We start from the raw sequence: 20,048 nt of genomic DNA on the forward strand, positions 1-20,048 counted from the left end.
TTCCTTTGTTATGAAAGCACTTTTTTGAGTTGATGTCAAAAATATCTATAATTGTTATTGGACCTGCTGTTTGTGAATTAAACACAATTTCAGATTCTTGGAAATGTTTCTGTATTTCTTTGTGTTAGAGTTTGCATTGCAGTTGCCGATGGAAGAGTTGTTAGGAAGAATATTTCCAATTAGCAGTTAATTCTATAAACATTGCTGACCCCTGGTGGTGCAGCGGTCCACCTCTGACTGGGAGATTGCGGGTTCGATTCCCGCCTAGCCTTGAAGTGTCCCTGGGCGAGTCACTGAACCCCACACTGTCTCTGGAGGAAGGTTGGTGCCAGCGTTCAGTAGCAGAGCTGTAAAGCGCTTTGGGGCTTCCAGGAAGGCAGAAAAGTTCTATACAAGTACACACCATTTGATCTACAGTGTAAAGACGTTTTCATTGTTTGTCATTCAAAAACCTCATGTAGTGATCAATAAACGCTCTCTCAGAGAAAACTCAAATTTTGCAAAAATCTTTATTGAAAGTTTATTTTTTCCCCAGAAGATTTCAAACCCCAGATGAACATGAACATGTTCCCTCCTTCCAAACACACATGACACCAAACACAGGTCTTCATGAAAAGGACTCTCACTTAGTTCCTCCTTAAATGACATCACTCGTTTTATCCTAACGGTTGTCCGTTCTGCTGCATGAGGTAAACGGGAGGAATTATCAGTGCATTCAGTGCTGGACTGATAAAGATCAAAGAGGAAACCAGTCATGAGAAATCAAAGCATTAAAGGACACGTTTGAAATTAGAAATACATGAAGATGTGAAGCAGAACAACCACGTCTCTTTGTCCAATTACATGAACCCTCTACCACACCTGTTCAATCACCCCAATTCAGTGTATCAATGAGATCTTCTGCCTTTACAGATCAAATCTCAGCTCTCAGCACTTGGCCTTCTTGCCGTAGTTGTCCACCAGTTCAGACGTGATGCTCTCATCCTCTTCTATGTCCTCCTTCACTTTGTTTCCAACCAGCTGGAAGATGTCTTCAGCTGGGAAGCCCATGGGCTCAGCCACCTTCACCGCCAGCATGTCCAGAGTCAGCACCGATCCTTTGGGGATCCTGACTTTGGCCACCACCGACTTTCCCAACTAGAGAACCAAAAGGAGAACCGTGTCAAACAGAACTGCTGAGCTGGTCAGCGGACTCCCTCCAGATCTCACTGACCTTATCGTGGCAGGCCTTCTCACAGGGGAGCATCCGCTTGATGCCGGTTCCCAGCGCCCTCTCCACTAACCGGACTGAACGAACCAGCTCAGCCAGCTCAGAGGGGTCCAGCGAGGCCTCATGGTCACTTCCTTTCCAAGTTTTGTCCAAAGTTATATGACGCTCAAGGACCTTTGCTCCAAGAGCTACAGCTGCCACCGAAATGTTGATTCCAGACTCATGGCCGGAGTAGCCAATAGGAATATCAGGAAACTCCTTCTGGTATTCCTGCAGTCAACACACATGAAGCCAAGGAGAAACTTTCAGCTAAACCTGCCCTCTGACAAGAAAAAAATCTGAATATATATGTGACTATGGCTGCCACAAACGATTATTTGAATTAATCGACTAATCACTGATTATTTGTACCAATTATTAGACTAATCGGGTCATACACAAAGTGGATGTAGAGCATGCATCTTAACCATCATTAGATTTAAACTCACTAAAAATATAAATAATTGTGATAGTTTATTAAACTTTTAATGAATTGTGCAATTTTTTAAATTTTCACTCTGTTTTTTCGTTCACTTTAAGCTGATCCTGATTTGACCCCATACATGTTGCTAATATATTAGCTGAACTCCACATTTTTATGAAAAGTCCACTAAAGATGAAAACATGGTCCATGAATATATTTAAGGTCTTGTTGCTAATCTACTTAAAATTATGAAATATGAAAACTTTGTCATTCATTTCCCATATTTTGGTCAATATTTTAAAAACTATGAAGTTTATGAATACCAAAAATACAAGCATCAGTATAGTGTGAATGCTTACAAAGTATTCACGAAAAAAAGTACTTTTTTTTTTTTGCTGAACGTTCATAGGTATGTTCAACTTTACTACACTCAGACTCCATATAATATAAAGTAACGACTTATCGTCTATTAAATTAGTCGTCGACTACTTTAATAGTCGAGTAGTCGACACATCATGGCAGTCCCATAGGTGAGTGATAATCAAGTCAACCTTTTGTTTGAAACAGCATCTTGGTGCAGCAGCTCACTACCAAGCTAACCATCAGCATGAGCACAAGCTCCACTCACAGTGATCACTCGGAGGTTGACGTCTTCAGCCTCCAAAGGGTAGGCACTGGTGCACTGAAGGATGGCAAAGTTTGGGTTGTGTTCCTTCACGGTCCTGTAGACACGACGCATGGTCTCCATGGACTGCATCCCACTGGACACCACCATGGGACGACCTGAAGACAGGAGCAGTCAGGAGCCACATGAACAAAAACCACATGCACTGCAGTCCTGAACAGCATGCGTCGCACAAACACTGGAGTTTATCTCTGAAATGTTACATCAACGTGTTACAGATGTCACTGCTATGCATTCGTAGTTCTCTCACCTTTCTTAGCCGTTTTTTCCAGGTAAGGAAAGTTGTTGGTGTCTCCAGAACCCACTTTAAAGAAAGGCACGTTGATTTCATGGAGAAACTCCACCGCCATCTGTCAGAAGACACTCAGTCAAACGTCGGGGGAGCCTGACGACCTGTGAGGAGGACACGCTCACCTCATCCATGCCTGAGGCCGTGAAGGAGATCCCCACGTCTGCTGCGTATCTCTGCAGCTCCCGGTACTGCTCATGGCTGAACTCCAGGTGGCGCTTGTGTTCGCCATAGGTTTTTCCCCAGGAGTTTTTGGAGTTGTATGGCCGTTCCAACGCTCGTTTGTTGAACTTGTACTCCAACTCGCTCTTCTGGAATTTAGCACAATCTGCCCCCGAGTCCTGAGGGGGAGGTGAGAAGAAAACCACGAGGTTCAGCTCCATCCGGGATGTGTACAAGAACCGGAGAGCTTCAGGCGACACAGACGGAGGGTTGGGTTGATTTGAAAAATGTTACAATCCAGAAAATCCAGAAGTGCAGCTACAACGGTGGAGTTCAAAGGAAAACTGAGTAATTTCATATTGACTAGACGGCACCTTAAGGCTAAGTGTAGTTTTTTACCTAGATTTCTTTGAACACATAATCTTGGGGGAGGAGCATAAATCAGACAATGAAAGTCCTAATCTGATTCCTCCTCTGGCTCAGATTGTTTGAAGGAAACAAGAGTTTCATCAACAACATAAAAAATTGACATGGTAAAATTAAATATATGTCTGAGGTGAACTTTTACTGTAAAACACAGACTAACAACAAGACATCCAAAAACAGCTTTCTGTTTGAAAGATTTCAATTTAGTGAAGCATTTCTTCCTGAGACAGTCAAGCTCACCCTTAGCAAATACTTGAGTGTCAGTATGGAAGTATACTGTAGGGCAGGGTGTCAAACTCAATCACACAAGGGGGCCAAAATCCAAAACACACTTTAGGTCATGGGCCGAACAGGATAAAAATTCAATGAACACTCTAAAACTACATTTTTAAAACTTTAAAACTGTAACTTTTTAACATATTATGAACTCTATATATAACATTACCTGTGATAATGCTAGTGTGAATGCTGTAAGATGAATTTGGATGATGAAGATGCTAGTGCTGGTAGTTGACGGTGCTGAAATTGATAGCTAAAAACGCTGAAGAAGATTGCTGAAAACACTGAAGCTGATAGCTGAAAATCTGAAGCTCATAGCTGAAAATGCTAACACTAATAGCTAAAAAACCCTGAAGCTAATAGCAAAAATTGCTGAAGCTGACAGCTAAAAAAAAGGCTCAAGCTGATAACTAGAAAACCCGGACTAATAGCTGAAAATGCTGACGGTGATAGCTGAAAACGCTAAGGTTGATAGCTGAAAATGCTGAAGCTGATAGCTAAAAAAGATAAAGCTGATAGCTAGAAAACCCGGACTAATACCTGAAAATGCTGAAGCTGATAGCTGAAAACGCTAAGGTTGATAGCTGAAAATGCTGAAGCTGATAGCTAGCTAAAATATTAGTTAAATGCTAAATTAGCCAAAAAAACTAAAAGGTTAGGCTAGCCAAAACAGCTAGCGTGTAGCTGAAATATTAGCTAATCTACAAAACAGCCTAAAAAATCTTAGTAAATCCCAAAACATTCCAAAAAGCTAGCAGAATACTAATGTAAAAACTTTAAAACTGTAACTTTTTAGCATGATTCTGAATAATAAAAAGACAGGAATATTATTCCAGAATTAATCAACTTAAACTTTAAATAACTTTTAATAATTTTACGCTCCATAAAAATATATTCTGTCAAAATTATAGTTAGAAATGAGTGTAATAACATCAGGTCATTAATAAAAAATAAAATGATCAGGAGGGCCGGACAGAATTACCCGGAGGGCCAGATCCGGCCCCCGGGCCTTGACTTTGACACATAGACCATATACATGTAGTGCAGGCAGTAAACTAACTGAACGTTCTTCACACTACATTGAAACATTTTAAGGCCACTGAGCTTTTAACCAATTTCTGTGTTAGCGTCTCTGCCTGAGATCGGAAAGTTCAGACATGGCTGAATAATTAACCAAATAATTTGGGAAGGCGGCTGTGTCTGCAGCTCACCGCTCCCCCAGAGGTTGAGTCAAATGCACAGAACAAATGTGTGACAGCTAATGGGAATGTGACTTTATAATATTTTGATAATATATACAGTAAAAAGGATTTTTTTTTTTTAGTACAAACTTAGTGAAATGTGTATATGTATATATATACTACATTTAGCCAGGCTACACGTACACCGGGTCTGGTTTGTCAGGAATGCCCGTGTCTCCTACCCGCTCCTCTCTGCTCCTCTCATGATGGCCTGCAGGTGTGTTTCAGCTGGTAGGAAACCCTCGGGACAGATGGGGAGACGCCGTACACGTCTGACAGAGGTGAAGTTAGTTGGATATTTGACATTCAGACATTTGTTCCATTCATATTTATGGGCCCTCAACAAGTGATGGATTTTTTTCTTCAAAAGCTTTTAAGTTAGTAGACCTAATCACACCAAATCACTTTAGAATAGTAAAGCTCACTAGGAACTACTGGGGACAGCAGTTTGAATTTGCTTTTGGTGATTTTTCTTATTTTAGTTTATTTTTTGGTGTATTTTTTATTTTATTTTGTTTTTCTTCAATAGCTCCTAAAGTTATTGAATGCAATTGGTCCAAATCACTTTAGAATAGTAAAACTGACTAAGAACTATCAGGAGCAGCAGTTTTACTTTGGATCCTTTTTCTAATTTTAGTCGATTTTTTAGTGTACTTTTTTGCGTTTTTTAACAACATTTCATTGAATGACGAAAAAACAAACAGAAAAAAAGCTCTAAAACCCCCGAATATAATAATTTAAATTGTGAAACTAAAGTTGAATGAAATGAATCATAAAATAACCCGGGACTACCACAATTCCAGTGAAGACAGATCTGAATTTACCTTCGCGACTTTAATCATTTTCTTGGCAATTTCAATGTCCCCCTGGTGATTCTGACCGATTTCAGCGATGATGAAACACGGATGGTTCCCGCCGATCATCCGGCCGGGACAGAGCTCAAAGGTAGACGCCATCGTGCAGACAGTCAAAACTAGACAACCACGAGCAAACCCGGAGTGACCGTGTGAGCAGAACGGCAGCGGTGAGCTGACGTCAGAAAAACGGTCCAACGAGCTAATTCCGGGTTGCACCTTCACACCAGAGAAGACTTCCGCCTTTGAAACGTGTTCAACAAACCCGGATGTGCTCCTGTCACAATAAAAGCATAAACTGTACTGTTCTATGTTCTGTGACTGATTAACGCTTGTGTTGTTCTGCAGGTTTGGTCGAAGAAAAAGTACCTTAAGATCTTGAAATGTTAGGACTTCTCCAAAAAGGACTCCATCATTAGAAAAAGTGATACTTTATTTTTGTTTTACATTTGGGTTGACTCATTTTTGACTCAAGAATTATAAAATCTTTTTTAGACCAGACAAAGTTCAACAATCACATACAAACTCTTTAATTCACGTACACACATAGAGTGAGGTGCTGTCATGGTAGGCAAATGAGGCTGTGCAAAGCTTAAAAATACATAGATTAAACAAGGTGAATAGCATGCTTTGTCATTGTTAAAAATAAAATTCAAATATTATTTCTTTTTTAGAAATGTCTAGTATAAAATTACTTTTTTCTGTTTGGGTTTTCAGCTTTTCTTTGGTGAAAAAAAAAAAAAAAAAAGAAGCAAATTTACCAGTCTCCTGTTCAAATACAGAAGAAATCGGCATCTTTCATAATGTCGTACTGGTGTCAGTTTGTGACTGGTTTAGTCTTTTTGATCCACCTGCCTGAATGCAGTCCACATGCCACAAGGCAGAGGGCCCTGGTGAGCCCATAGAATGTGACACCACAGCGAAAGAATAATAGATTTAGCAGTATAAATCAAGTTCTGTCCAGTTATTCTTAAATATTGTTTAGCATCATTTCCTAAATGGAGGATTACATGTCTAAACTCAGGGATTTGTGGAGTCTTGTCACTGTAGTGATCTCCACTGAGTCAGAGAATCCTCTAAACCTGAAGAAACAAAAGGAAGACTTCTACAAACAGGTTATTCATGTGTTTCTTCAGAAGGAACTACATACTTCATCTATGAAGAAAAGTAAGTCAATAATAATTTTGTTGATTTGTTCCCCCTGTGCTACAGCTTCTAAACAGAAGAAAAATGTTGAAATGAAATTTCAACCCTTGAGGGGTTGTCGGTGGTGGTTAAACACAAAATCTTTAACATACTCTAACTTCTCAACCTTTAACACGATAATTCCAGCAGATTCTGAAGGAGAATGGGTGTGTTTGTGTGCATATGTGTGTACATGTTGACATGATTGCATGTGAAGATATTTGGAGCCAACAGGTAACACTTGAGTGTGTGTGGACAGGCCCCGCCCTTTAAACTAACTTTTACACCAAACAGTAATGATGTTAATCCTCCAGCAACTTGTTGCCTAATGATTCTACCCTTCGTCTGTAATCATCCTATTTCCCTTACTCCCCTCTTCTCCCTTTCTTCTTTCTCTTCTGTCCTCTTCTTCTTTTCAGGTTCGACAAAAAATATACAATCAATATAAATAAAGTTTAGCTTAATGACAAAAGGGGTTTATACAAATATGCTCCTTTTATGTCAGAAGACCCAAAAACCCTATTGTAACAGTAAAAAATGTCCATCACAAGAGGCCTTCATCTCTCATCTGTCTGCTCAGCATTGGATGTGCACGTTACAGGGTGAACCACTCTTCTTCTTCTTCTTCTTCTTCTTCTTCTTTAGTGGCTTTTATTGGCGGTTGGCAAACAACTAAAAAGATGCATTACTGGAAGGACGTGTGGAACATGATGGTTATTTTCCTGTACCTGTCGTCCCAAACAATGAAAGCATGCACTAACCTAAATTATACTTAATATTCTTATACTACTGAGAAATGTATTCAAATATTCACAACTTTTGTTATCTGCTAAAATCGTATCCATTTTCCCCAATTTTTAAAGTTGTTTTATGAAGATGTCCCCATGCAAACTCTACTGTCTACATTCCAATTGTTTCAGTCAGAAAAGGTGTTCTCTTTTTCTTTGGTCTTGTCTTTAAATTCTGAGGGCTCCTGAAAGAGCCACGTTGCTGCCTGATGAGGCACAGGTGTGAAGCAGGGGTGACCAAACAGGACAGCCAGAATTTGAAAAGGCAGTCAGAGGGGTGGAGAACAGGACCGTTTCCTAGGGCTGGGTATCGATTAGGATTTTCAGAAACAACTTGATTCACAAGAGCCTGAATCAATTCCATTACAATTTTTTTCCAATTCTTTCGATTCTTCAATTCAATTGAATTTTGAGTTTACACATTTATACTCATTTGTTTAGAAATACATGAATAATCTACTGTATGTTTTGAATATATTGATATTAATCTGATCCAGTTCACAGACTTTAAATGTATCAGTGAAATAATGAGATTGTTAATATCATCCAGAGTTACATGGATTCTCTAAAGGAGAAGTTCTAACTAAAATGTTCAGAACATGTAAACATTGTTCTGCTTCTCCTGGAGGACGTTTCAGTTTGGACACTAGGTGGCGATCACGCTGTAGTATTACACATTATTGAAGAAGAAGAAAGAATGAGGACAAAAATGATGTTTTAGACCATAAATAGTTAAATTAAAAATATTTCCTTAAAAGAGTTTTGAAAATTCATGTCTGTGAGTTTATAAAAACGTTCATTTAGTCAACAACGTATGTGTACGTAAACCGAGTGTTAGCATTAGCCATCCTATGGGAAATTCCATTAAACGTTACCATCAAATTAGCAGACTTTAGCTTTATGTGCTAAATCAATCTATATTTTATGAATCGATTATTGATCTATTAAGCTTAAATTGATTCAAACCGATTAATCAATTTTGTCAACCCATCTCTACCGTCATCATCACTGGAGCTGACAATTCACTAGCATTATCACAGGTAATGCTATATATCAAGCTCATAATTATGTTAAAAAGTTACGGTTTTAAAGTTTTAAAATGTAGTTTCAGAGTGTTCAATAAATGTTTCTCCAGTTCGGCCCGTGACCTAAAGTGTGTTTTGGATTTCTGCCCCGTGTGATTGAGTTTGACACCCCTGCTCTAGAGCCAACCCATAATCATTGCAGGGTCCAACCCTCAGAATGAGTTTTTAGAGTTAGTGGTCAGTATGTGGGGTGTGATTTTGGACTGCTGGTGAATTCCCCAGCATTCACAGGGAGAAAATGCAAACTCCAGAAAATAGACTGTTGTGATCTGGTTTGGTGCTTTCTTGCTGAGGCAGCCACTACACCCCCGTGCCGCCGCCACACGTCTCTGTCAGAGTAACTACATGGCAGTGAGATAACACACACCTGGATCCTTCAGCTAGTGTGAGAACAGACATGTTTAGGTTTGGTGCAGACAGATTCTGGCCTTGATGCTGAACTCAGACAACCCTCTGCAAGTATTTGGATGGGTCCAGGTCTTCCTCACTTCTGTTTGAAAACCCACTCCTGTGAAAGTTGTGTTTTCTGTGTTTTAAATATGTCCTTGTGACATTTTTCTCACGATGGAAAACATATAAAGATTAAAATTACATTTCTTTATTTTGGCAAAATCATCAAAAGATGATCAGAGAGGGACTTTAGAAATACTTCTGGAATAATTAAATTCCAGCAAAATGGTCTTTGATAAAACTGAATAGTGAGTTTGTTTTTACCACTGTGACGAACTTCAATTTAGGTTTTAAACTTTTACAGTTGAAATAATGGTTGTGGACAAGTAATCAGGTTGTTTTTGTCTTGAAAGAAAAAGTTGATGAGATCCAACAATCTAATCATATCTTTTCTCGAAAACGTGTCAAAGTCAAGGCCTTTATTATATGCGGCCCTCCAGATAATTTTATATTATTACTAACGACCTTGATGAACATATTAAAGAAACACCACGATTATGGAAGCTGAGAGATCAGTTAGAATGACTCCCAACGTAACAGGATAAAATAACTAAGGGAAAAACAGAGTAAAACAGCCAGACAACAAAACATATTGACAAAAGCCACACCTAAACCCCAATCCACCCAGACAGGCAACGGGAACAACATCCCACAAGTCCTTGCACTGATGTGTCGGCGACCATCACTCCACATCCCATCATGCAGTGCGTCAGCTGCCTTCCTGAATGCCAGTGTTGCAAGAATATCATTTTGACAAGATATATTTTAGGGAGAACAAAATCTTTTGGGATATTTGAGTTTGATTTTTAATTTAATGTGACATACAAGGAAAGAAAATTTGAGGGTTTTTATTTCTTTTAAGATTTGCTTTATTTCTAACTTGTATATTTTTAGAGAATATATATTATAATGGAGAGCAAAATATTGAAGGTTACTTAAGTTTATTTATTCTGGAAAAATATTCCCACCCGTTTTTACTCATATTTATGCTAAAAAGTTGTGTTTTTAAAGTTTATATGTTTTAACAATGTCATTTTTTTTTTTTTATATGCGTTTAAGAAATGTTTTTTACTGTTCGGCCTGCAATCCAATTTGTGTTTTGGATTTTGGCCCCGTGTGATTGAGTTTGACACCCCTGCTCTAAAATAACATGTCAGTGGATTTTGTTCACTAGTTATGAAAAAAACAGATACATATTTGACATGAAGTGTCTGATGAGGACCATTTCTATTGGAGTTGTGATCATCCTGATGCAATAATGATGAAACATTTCTTAAGAAAAAGCAAACAGCCGTGGACAGTAAAGCAGAGTTTACTTCATACTGGTATTGAAATCAAATGGACAATGAACATACATGATGGAGCAACAGCCTGCTAGATCTATGTCTCTGTAAAACCACAACAGTTCACTTTCAGTCAGATGTTTTATATACTGTATATACTCTGCTTTCTGAATATGTACACTCATAAAGTATGTACACACTAGTCAGGTTTTAACACACACACACAAAAATATTGTAATTGCTGGACTTTGTTCAGGTGAGACAGGAGAATAGAGACTTTCACTAGTAAAATGCATAGATTGGAAAAATTTAACAACATGCCACAAACTGGTACTACACACAAAGTACACACAGAATTTGGAGTTTTGCTGAAGTTTGGTCCTTAGAAAGAAAAACTTGAACTTTTGACAGCTTTTTAAAGAGCAGGACATGATATGTCTGAACAACAGGGAGATGGAAACAGACTGTTCCTGACATCACTACAGAAATTCAATGTTTTGGTGGTAGATGTAGTGTAGCCGTAGATCCAGAAGCAGAAACAAAAACGAACCCTTCCCTTTTAATGATCTAACTCGCCGACTTTACAGTGAAACCACAGAACTGGGCTGCACAGGTGAAGATAACCCTTCGGTGTGAGGAGATGAAGGTTCATCCAGGCTACCCTCTACAGCTCTGCCATCAGAGGAGGGAGGGGACAGGACCACAGACGTAATCTTTCAGGGGGGGATTGATATGAAAGAAGGGAGCCCCCTCTGTTCTCTTGATTGTGATGTGAGTGGATAAATGGATGTGTGGTCAGAGGAGAATAGAAGAACCTCTGAGCAGCCTAGCGGACCAGTGGGGACTGCTTCAGGGAGATGAGGACTGAGCGCATGCGGGACACATCCTTGGCCTGCTTACTGGACTTGGGGTTAAAGTCGCAGAGACGTGCCACCCGCTCCCACTCGGTGCCAGGGTTGTTCTCATCCAGGTCTGAAATCATGGCTTCCTCAGCCGCCCTGGATATCACAACAGGAGGAGAGAAGGTGGAAGAAGGAACCGTCAGCTGAAGGACAGATGAAAGACAAACACAGAATGGCCAAGAGAAAACCTCTGCTAAGTGCCACCACAGCTTCTGGTCCAGACGTCCAGTCAGAACCAACACTGTCAACTCTCTGGACATTTTTTCAATCTTATTTTAAAATTTGATGAAAATCTTGGTACAGCATCAGGATGACGTCTTTCCATTGTCCGAGTCTGGGTTTGAACTTTGCAGAGATGATCTCAGGCCAGAACATCCCCATCACTATGGAGACCACTACAGCGTTAAATTTCCACCAAAAGTCTCCCATGGGCATATATCAAACTCCACACAGAAGGAGCATTCTACGGGCGCAGGTTTCACCATCGCGGAGACGACGTTTCCCCAGCGCGGAGGAGAGGTTTCACCAGCGCGGAGGAGAGGTTCACAAATGTACAGGAGTAGAGGAGCGGGCGTGGAGACTGTCCTGCGCCCCTAGAACGTTCACTGCGTGCGTGGAGTTTGATATTAGCTCGTGGGGGACTTATGGTGGAAATTTAACGCCATAGACCACGCCCCGTCTCAACAACCACAGTACCCACAGGTTATGACCCGCAGCAGAGCCCAACTCTGCCCCCCCATGATTTTTAGGACACGTACACACACATAAAAACAAAACTGTAAAAACATCAACAAAAAAAGCATTCTTTGCTTGGTAAAAATGTGGTTCTGTCCAGATCTTAGGGTCTGGAACAACCCACTCACTGCTGCTTGGTTTGGATTGCATTTTTTCAACAAAAGAACCAAGTATAGACATGATGACTTCATCTCTATACTTGTCCTTTGGTTTTTTGTGTTTTTAAACCAAGCCTAACTGAGCTGGAAGCAATGCTGGACTTTAGCCATGCATGCCTGGCAAAAGAGCGCTGAGAGAAAATAAAATCATGTCTCAAGTGAGTCATGGGTTCTTTCACAACAAGAGGATCAAACCTCTGAGACCAGGAGATGCCGGTATCCTCCCACAACAGCCCACCCACAAACTTAAACCTCCACCTCACTTGATTTCTATTTTCATTTTTGAATTTCCCAGCCGGTTTGTGAATAAAACTAACTGCAAACTAAGACAAGGCACACACAACAAGCTAACAAACATTCAACGTGACAACCAACAACAAATACACAAGGAACTGAGGGGATGATAACATCAAAGTGGGTTGATGACACCAAACATCTACTTGGACACGAGATTTACCCAACAGGGAAGGGAAACAAGATAAATACAAAGTCACTCTCACAAAACTCCATCTATACTGGAAAATAACAGAAGAAAACCAAGAGTCTGGATGTTCTGGGGTTTTGCATTTTTACTTAACTGGTCTAGGCGGTAGCAAGGATGGTTTATGTGTGTGCTTTAAGGTGCAGAGGGGAAAAACAAGGAGAAACAGTTTCACAAGTCAGAACTGAGAAGAGATCAAGAGAGAAGATGGGAAAGAAAAGCAAGAAGAGACATAAAGAGTGGAGAAGACAACAGCCGACATGCGAATGCATCCTTCTGGAAGTCACTGGCGTGCAGCCTTTGCTTTGAAACGGACACACTGAAACGTCATGAGCTCTCGACGCATCAAACATTTGAAGCTTCATTGACAGCTTCTTCAAAACTGAGTGTAAAGGGACGTTTATACAAATCCATGCGTCTCAAAAGTTGGGTGAAAGAGAATTGGTGAAGTTTGACTGGGTTTCACACCACCAGCTGTAACAACCCAAGATGTGGCCGTTTTGTATGGATGGGTTCACCACAAAGGCTTCACACTTCCAGCTGATGGTTAGCTCAGCATGTTAGCATGCCACCCTACAAGACTGCGGAAGCCACAATGCTGACGCAGCATATCAACAAATGAGTCTGAAGCAGTTGTGTTTTCACAGTTAGCACCACTGCACATTAGGGCTGCCACAAACCATTATTATACTGGTCGACTAATCACAGAATATTGTTTTAGATCAATTGATCAGGTCAAAGTGGATGTAAAACACATCTTAACCATCGTAAGCTTTAAACTAAGTAAGAATAAAGACAATTAAGATGATAATTTATTAAACTTTTAATGTCCTTCATTAGTTTCTGGTATTAAAAGAAGATTAAATCAAATGAGAGAGATCAGGAATAAACTTTCCATCAAACTCATTTTGACAGGTTGAAAGGTCAGCTGTCAAAATGAGTTTGATGGAAAGTTTATTCCTGATCTCTCTCATGAGGTCGGCGTCTAAAACAAGGAACTATTTTCACTAGAGATAAAGTTTTATTTGACTCAAATAATGAATGAATAGTGCATTTTTTGGTGCTGAATGCTCACAACTTTGTTCACCTTTACTACACTCTGACTCCAAATAATCTACAGAAACAACTAATAGACTATTAAATTAGTCGTCGAATGTTTTAATAGTCTAGTAGTCAACTCATCATGGCAGTCCTACTGCACACTGTTCTCTTAGATGAAGCACCTATTACTACAGTGATGACAGTAGGGCTGCCATGATTAGTTGACTAATCAGCTACTAATCGACTATTAAAATAGTTTAGTAATAATAATAGCAATAGTTTAAATATCTAGTTTTAGTTAGTTTAAAGCTAATGGTGGTAAAGATGTGTACTTTACATCAAGTTTACGTATGACCTGATTAGTCAACTAATTGAAAAAAAAATGGATGATTACTCGACTATTAAAATAATCATTTGTGGCAGCACTAGATGACAGCAGACAATGAAATACACTGCTATGAAGGACAACAGCAGTGCCTTAAAGCCAAAAAACATCTGAATGCAGTTTCAAAGCAAACTTTTTACAACTTTAAAAAGAAAACTCTAACAACTCTTTATTTTAGCCAATGTAAAAACTGATTATTGAACACAACTGCTCCAAACACTGTGCAGAATATTTCAACCATTTCAAAGACAAACAGTGTTGGATTTTAAAATGCATTTTAAAGGTTTGTCCATCAAGAAAAGTAAATGGGATTGTTGGTGGGCGCTAAATAAAAACACCTGAGAAAACAAATGAATGGAAAAGCATGAAGAGTGTGTGATCAGCATGAAAATGAGGGTCATTTTGAAGTAGACCGACAGTGGATGTTTCAATGACAAATCAAATGGGGGAGCTGAAAACATGGACCGTCATTGGCCCCAGAATTATTTCTATTTATAATCTGAGCTCAGATTTTTTTCAGTTGTGCTTTCTAGTAGACAAGAAACTTGGACATCTAAAAAAATAGAGAATTTTCCCTTTCCATTAGAAACTATAGAGTCATAATGTTCCCCTTTGCTATAGCTCACGTGTCAAAGCCAAGGCCCGGGGGCCGGATCCGGCCCTCCAGATAATTTATTTTACAATTATTAATGTTGCGATGTTATCTTGTGCTCATTTTTGACTCGTATAATTTTGGCAAAATCTATCTTTTTATGGAGAGTAAAATATTGAAAGTTGATTAATGTTTAAGGCGATTTATTCTGCAATAATATTCCTGCCTGTTTATTATTCATGATTATGTTAAAAAGTTACGGTATTAAGGTTTTAAAAATTGGCATTCTGCTAGATTTTTGGACTATTTTGGCATTTACTAAGATTTTTTTTGGCTGTTTTGCAGTTTAATATTTCAGCTACATGCTAGCTGTGTTCGCTAATTTAGGCTTTAGTTTTTTGAAGCTGTTTTGGAGTTGAGCTAATATTTACATGCTAGCTGTTTAGGGTAATCTAGGGTTTTGTTTGTTTTATTGTTTTAAGCTAATTTGGCATTTAGCTAATATTTTAGTTGGCTATCAACTTCAGCATTTTCAGCTATTAGCGTTTTCAGTTATCAGCTTAAGTGTTTTTAACTATCAATTTCAGCATCTTCAGCATCCAAATTCAGCTTACAGCATTCACACTAGAATTATCACAGGTAATGCTACATATTTTGTTCATAATTATGTTAAAAGTTACAGTTTTAAAATGTATTTTTAGTGTTCAATAAATGTTTATCCTATTCGGCCCGCGACCTAAGGTGTGTTTTGGATTTTGGCCCCTTGAGCGATTGAGTTTGACACCCCTGGTCTAGCTGGTCTTTATGGGCCATTGACTGTTTCCAGCATTTTCATACATTAGACAGTCTTTTTTTTTTAATATGCAACCACTGAAAGAAGTTGAAGAGAAAACCAAAAGAATGACCAAAAATGCTTCATTGTAAATGTAATATTTTTGTCCACTATCACAAATTAGAAAACAAGAAATATATAATCGTTGCTGTTGAAAAGGAAAAAAAGAAAGTCCAGTTGTGGATTCAGTTGAGTTGTCAGCTTAGCTAGAGAATTGCAGCTTGGTGATCAGAAACACTGAGATCACTTCAAACTCTTGAATTCAGAGTCTAAACCAGCAGTTTGCAACCTGCCACTCCAGATCCACATGTGTCTCTTTTATCTCTCCATTGTGGCTCATTGGACAAACATAAAATAAGTAATGGAGACTGCTGATCCAGACATGTCGACCGTCAGAGTCAGCAGCTCCTGATAATGTCTGTCTAACCAAAACTACCTAAAGAAAACAAATAAACAAAGCCTGTAAACTGAGACTACCAAGATCCAAACTAAAATAACAAAACCCAGCAGAGTAAGACTGCTGAGGATACAGAGGGGAAACAAGCAAAAGAAAGTAAAATTAAAAAAAACATTTATTAAATTTAGATTAGTTAAATGTATAAATTGATGTCTGAGGTTCACATAGATGATAAACTATGTAGGTTTTTACATCCTGTTGACCTGAAGACGTCTTGTTTGATCAACTCTACCTCCAGAATGAACTGATTTATATGGAAAGCTAAACTTTGGTAAAAAGTTTGATCTTTTATGAGTTAAAACCACATATTATCTTATGCTGTACAACACTGGTTACTAGCTGTCCGGCGCTGCTGAGATGATCCTGTTTGGTACAGAGAATCTTTCATTTTGAAAATAAGTTATGAGCTTTTGTCACAGGTAAATAAAATATATATAAAAAAAAAACAAGAGAGATGCTATGTTCTTTTTGTATTTTTGGTTTTGTTCGTACCAAAACATAGACATAATGTCTCTTTTACTGCTAAAGATTGCCGACCCCTGGTCTAAATCAAACAGACGCTGAAGAGGCTTGTGCTCCTACGCACAAACTTTCACCAACGCCGTCTCTCAAACCTTCCAAAGGAATCGGTCTACCTCTGGTGAAGCTGCATGCTCTCCTTCGTTATGTAAGCATCCACTCACCAGGTACATGCAGACACAGGGCTGAATACTTCAAAATGAAAATCAAACTGAAGTCCAGGCTGTTCAAATGAATCACATGAACACTAACAGGAACTCTAAGGAATGAGGGGATTCTGATGGAGTGAAGGAAACAAAAGCAGAATGAAATGGGAATGAGAGGAGGATGTTAGTTGGAGCAACATACACATAACCAATGAGCTCAGAGAAGGGCTGCTTGTAGAAGTCTTCATCCAGAACCCTGGACAAACATCCGGGCAGCACAGAGCAGCAAGAGGAGACAGGAAGTGGTAAAGAGGAGAAGGTTGAAACAAGCATCATCATTTAGCACACAGAGAAATGTCTGATCATCTATGTTTGGGTTTCAGAAGGACTTTTAGACTGCTGCTATGAATGACTGTCCACCATCTTCAAAGCTGTCATGTCTGACCTGAACACGTTTGTTTTTACACATCACTAAAACTATATGAACTGTAATCAAAGCCATTATTGGATGAGTTTTGAAGTAATAAGCATCTGAAGTTGATTTTCTGGCTATGAAACTGAAATCCCATTAGAAGGATTTGTCCCACAGATTTTTCTACATTTGATAACTATTTAACCCTTTAACACAAAATCTTTAAAATACTGTAACTTCAGTAGGTTCTGAAGGAGAAAAGCTGCTTTTCTCCTTCAGAACCTACTGGAATTATCAAAGAACATAAGCACTGGAGGTCTGGTGTTAATTAATAAAGGACATGCTATCATACCGATGCCCCCCACCCACCCCGCACCTGTTATTGGTCTTCGTTTTCTCCAGCTGCTCGTTCTGCCGGGCGTGCCACTCCTCCAGCTCCAGCTTGGCCTTGTCCTTCCACTCTGACTCCTGCTTACGCGAGTTAGCATCTGAAATGACAGAACATGAGTCGGTACCAATGTCCATGCAGATTCTAATCTAGGAGATCATCTATTAGGTCAGGGGTCGGCAACCTTTAACAGTAAGAGTCATTTGGGCTCGTCTTCTATTGCTCAGTCCTAATTAAGTAATCCTTATTGTAAAGAATTGCTATTTTATTCTTCTTTAATTTATTTAATTTTGCTATTTTTCCCTCTTTGTCCTCAGCAGTCTTACTCTGCTGGGTTTTGTTATTTTAGTTTGGATCTTGGTAGTCTTAGTTTTCAGGCTTTGTTTATTTGTTTTCTCTGTGTAGTTTTTGGTTAGACAGACATTATCAGGAGCTGCTGACTCTGACGTCGACATGTCTGGATCAGCAGTCTCCATGACTTATTTATGTTTGGAGAGATAAAAGAGCCACAATTGGATCTGGAGCTGCAGGTTGCAGACCTCTGAGACAATGGAATGAATGTCAAATTTAGAGAAAGACTAGTGACCTGTGATTGTGTCACATAGTTAACAACCTGCTCATCAAATACACCCCTAAAAACTATGTACCTAGTATCTCCAGCCTCTCTCTTTGTTCCTCTCGCCATTTGCGCAGACTTTCAGGTTCAGCCTGTAGCCGGTCTGCATTGGAAATTGCTGCATAAGCGTCAGATGGACCATTGCTTTCCTGCAAAACAAAAAACTGTCACTTCACAGAGTTATCAGAACATTATTTCAGATGTGTCATCACATTCTCCTTCCTAAAGAAAATGCACAGTTTTCCCCTTTTAGCTCATCAAAACAAAATGATATGGCATCACTAGAAACATATTTGCTCTAATAAGTTAAACTTTCTTGTTGCAAAATGTCCCGACTATGCAGGAAAAAAGAATGTTGCAACAACAGCACAGGAAAAGGAAGGTGAAGTCATCAGCAGCCTGACAGCCTGCAGAGCTCTGAATGTAGAACATTATGCTCAGCAGAACTCTGAACTTACTCCACTTTACAACATGTTAGTCTGATGACACACAAACATCACCACTATTCAGTTACATAATTAAACACATTTTACAAGAGCAAAGCTGCTATCATCAAGTACAGTCGGGCTGCTCACATTCTAGATGAAATATATCTATCCTTACAGTTTAAACCACTACATCCTGCTGAACGAATGAACTCCTGGTATTTACAGAGGACATTTGGGGGTTTTCAATGATACCAAATGTGAAGAGGTGGACTTTTGGGAATTGTAGTTTGTGGTGGTTTGACTGGACATGTTTTGTCTCTGGAAGAAGGAGATCTAAGCAAATCCTAACAGCAGGAAATGAAGGGGGTGACGGGAAATGAGACTTTACCCCGTGGATGTCTCCGTTGATAACACCATCTGCAGAGGGACAAAGAAACGATGGTTAAACACAGACATGCAGCACTGAGGAGGAGAGTACAGAAAATGTCGCGCGACCCAAACGCAAGCATTAGCCGAGCCTTCGCGGCTTTAGATCAATGGAGCCGCCAAGGCCGAATATTGTTGATCAATGTCCATCTTTAGACAGACAACCAGAGCCGATCCCGAATGATTGACACCGGTACGTTAGAACGCATCTGAGCCTGTTTTAGCACAGCTAGCATTAGCTAGCAGCGGATTGACGTGGGTCTCAAATAACCTTTTGAGTTCACGAGACCATTGTCATGGAGCGCCGCGTGCCTTAAATAAATAAAAAAAAAAACTAAAATCCCCGCCGACTGACATTCATTTTTTTTAACCACCAGAGCTTACCGTTGGAGTCTCCCAGGGAGGAGGGCACCTCTCCTCCGTCCAGGATGCTGAAGCCCTCGTCGTTTTCAATCCCCGCGATTTCGCTCTCCTGCTGGGCCAGGAAGGCAGCAGCGGGGTCCTCCTCCGAGCCGACGCCGTTCCCGGCAGCGGGCGCGTTGAGTAAGTCAAAGTCGTCCATACCGATCGAGTCTGGGAAAGGAGAGACTGCGAGCAGGTGTAGCCGTACACGGAGACGCTCAGTGGGAAAGACGGCAGAGGAAAAGATGTGGAGTTAACAAAGCGGAAGTTACACTGTGACCAATCACAAAGCAGAAAGGATGACGGACAGTCGTTCCAACCAACAGGGAAGCGACTACCTCAAATTTGGACCAATGGAATTCCTTAGTCTCCACACGAAGGTCCCATGACCCGCTACGTAAAACTATCAAATGTTTTTTCTTCTTTAATCCCTGTAAAGTCCTGCTATACGATCGATATTTAATTATTCAACATTTACATTGATTCCAGAAAAAGTACGAATGTTACGTACGAATGTTATAGGTGAATTCTCGAACGTTCAAAGTTAAGGTTTGTCATTGGTGTGTTCTGTTCAGGTATTGTCGGGTATAATGGCCTATATAGTAAATAATTAACACACACAGCGGCCTCAAAGGCTCAAATGAAAACTTCACCAGACTCCACTGAGCTACAGAACAAAACGCAGATGGAACAATGAATAACACTCAGACAAATGCTGTAACGACGAA

General features: G+C 39.7%; 2 protein-coding genes across 3 annotated transcripts; both read right to left on the bottom strand.

The window, feature by feature from the left end:
- Positions 1-490: 490 nt before the first annotated feature.
- nansa (N-acetylneuraminic acid synthase a) lies at positions 491-5,866 on the bottom strand. The gene is made up of 6 exons (XM_024259984.2): positions 5,580-5,866; positions 2,773-2,988; positions 2,609-2,708; positions 2,302-2,456; positions 1,214-1,480; positions 491-1,137 (listed from the first exon to the last, which is right to left on the bottom strand). The coding sequence occupies exons 1-6, from the start codon at positions 5,709-5,711 to the stop codon at positions 928-930; spliced, it is 1,080 nt and encodes a 359-aa protein (XP_024115752.1). The 5' UTR covers positions 5,712-5,866; the 3' UTR covers positions 491-927.
- A 4,545-nt stretch (positions 5,867-10,411) lies between these two features.
- clta (clathrin, light chain A) lies at positions 10,412-19,586 on the bottom strand. 2 transcript variants are annotated; one of them, XM_024259700.2, is made up of 7 exons: positions 19,303-19,586; positions 18,881-18,909; positions 18,096-18,213; positions 17,437-17,548; positions 16,851-16,904; positions 12,774-12,809; positions 10,412-11,398 (listed from the first exon to the last, which is right to left on the bottom strand). In XM_024259700.2, exons 1-7 carry the CDS (start codon positions 19,478-19,480, stop codon positions 11,227-11,229), a joined length of 699 nt encoding a protein of 232 aa, XP_024115468.1. In that variant the 5' UTR covers positions 19,481-19,586; the 3' UTR covers positions 10,412-11,226. The 2 variants fall into 2 exon arrangements, with proteins under 2 accessions (XP_024115468.1, XP_024115469.1); XM_024259701.2 differs by lacking the exons at positions 12,774-12,809; positions 16,851-16,904 and having other exon boundaries at positions 19,303-19,580.
- Positions 19,587-20,048: the final 462 nt, after the last annotated feature.

Source organism: Oryzias melastigma, linkage group LG1 (genome assembly GCF_002922805.2).
Source record: "Oryzias melastigma strain HK-1 linkage group LG1, ASM292280v2, whole genome shotgun sequence".
In the NCBI taxonomy this organism is placed as follows: Eukaryota; Metazoa; Chordata; class Actinopteri; order Beloniformes; family Adrianichthyidae; genus Oryzias; species Oryzias melastigma.

What these genes read in the sequence shown, in the direction of transcription:
- nansa (XM_024259984.2), bottom strand. Translation starts at nt 5,711, where the DNA reads ATGGCGTCTACCTTTGAGCTCTGTCCCGGCCGGATGATCGGCGGGAAC. An exon ending in GGAAAAAACGGCTAAGAAAG is followed by an intron (nt 2,457 to 2,608) that starts GTGAGAGAACTA and finishes TCCTGTCTTCAG; the next exon opens with GTCGTCCCATGGTGGTGTCC. An exon ending in AGAAGGCCTGCCACGATAAG is followed by an intron (nt 1,138 to 1,213) that starts GTCAGTGAGATC and finishes TTGGTTCTCTAG; the next exon opens with TTGGGAAAGTCGGTGGTGGC.
- clta (XM_024259700.2), bottom strand. Translation starts at nt 19,480, where the DNA reads ATGGACGACTTTGACTTACTCAACGCGCCCGCTGCCGGGAACGGCGTC. An exon ending in AAAACGAAGACCAATAACAG is followed by an intron (nt 16,905 to 17,436) that starts GTGCGGGGTGGG and finishes ATGTTTGTCCAG; the next exon opens with GGTTCTGGATGAAGACTTCT. An exon ending in TCTGAGCTCATTGGTTATGT is followed by an intron (nt 12,810 to 16,850) that starts GTATGTTGCTCC and finishes TGCACCTTAAAG; the next exon opens with CACACACATAAACCATCCTT.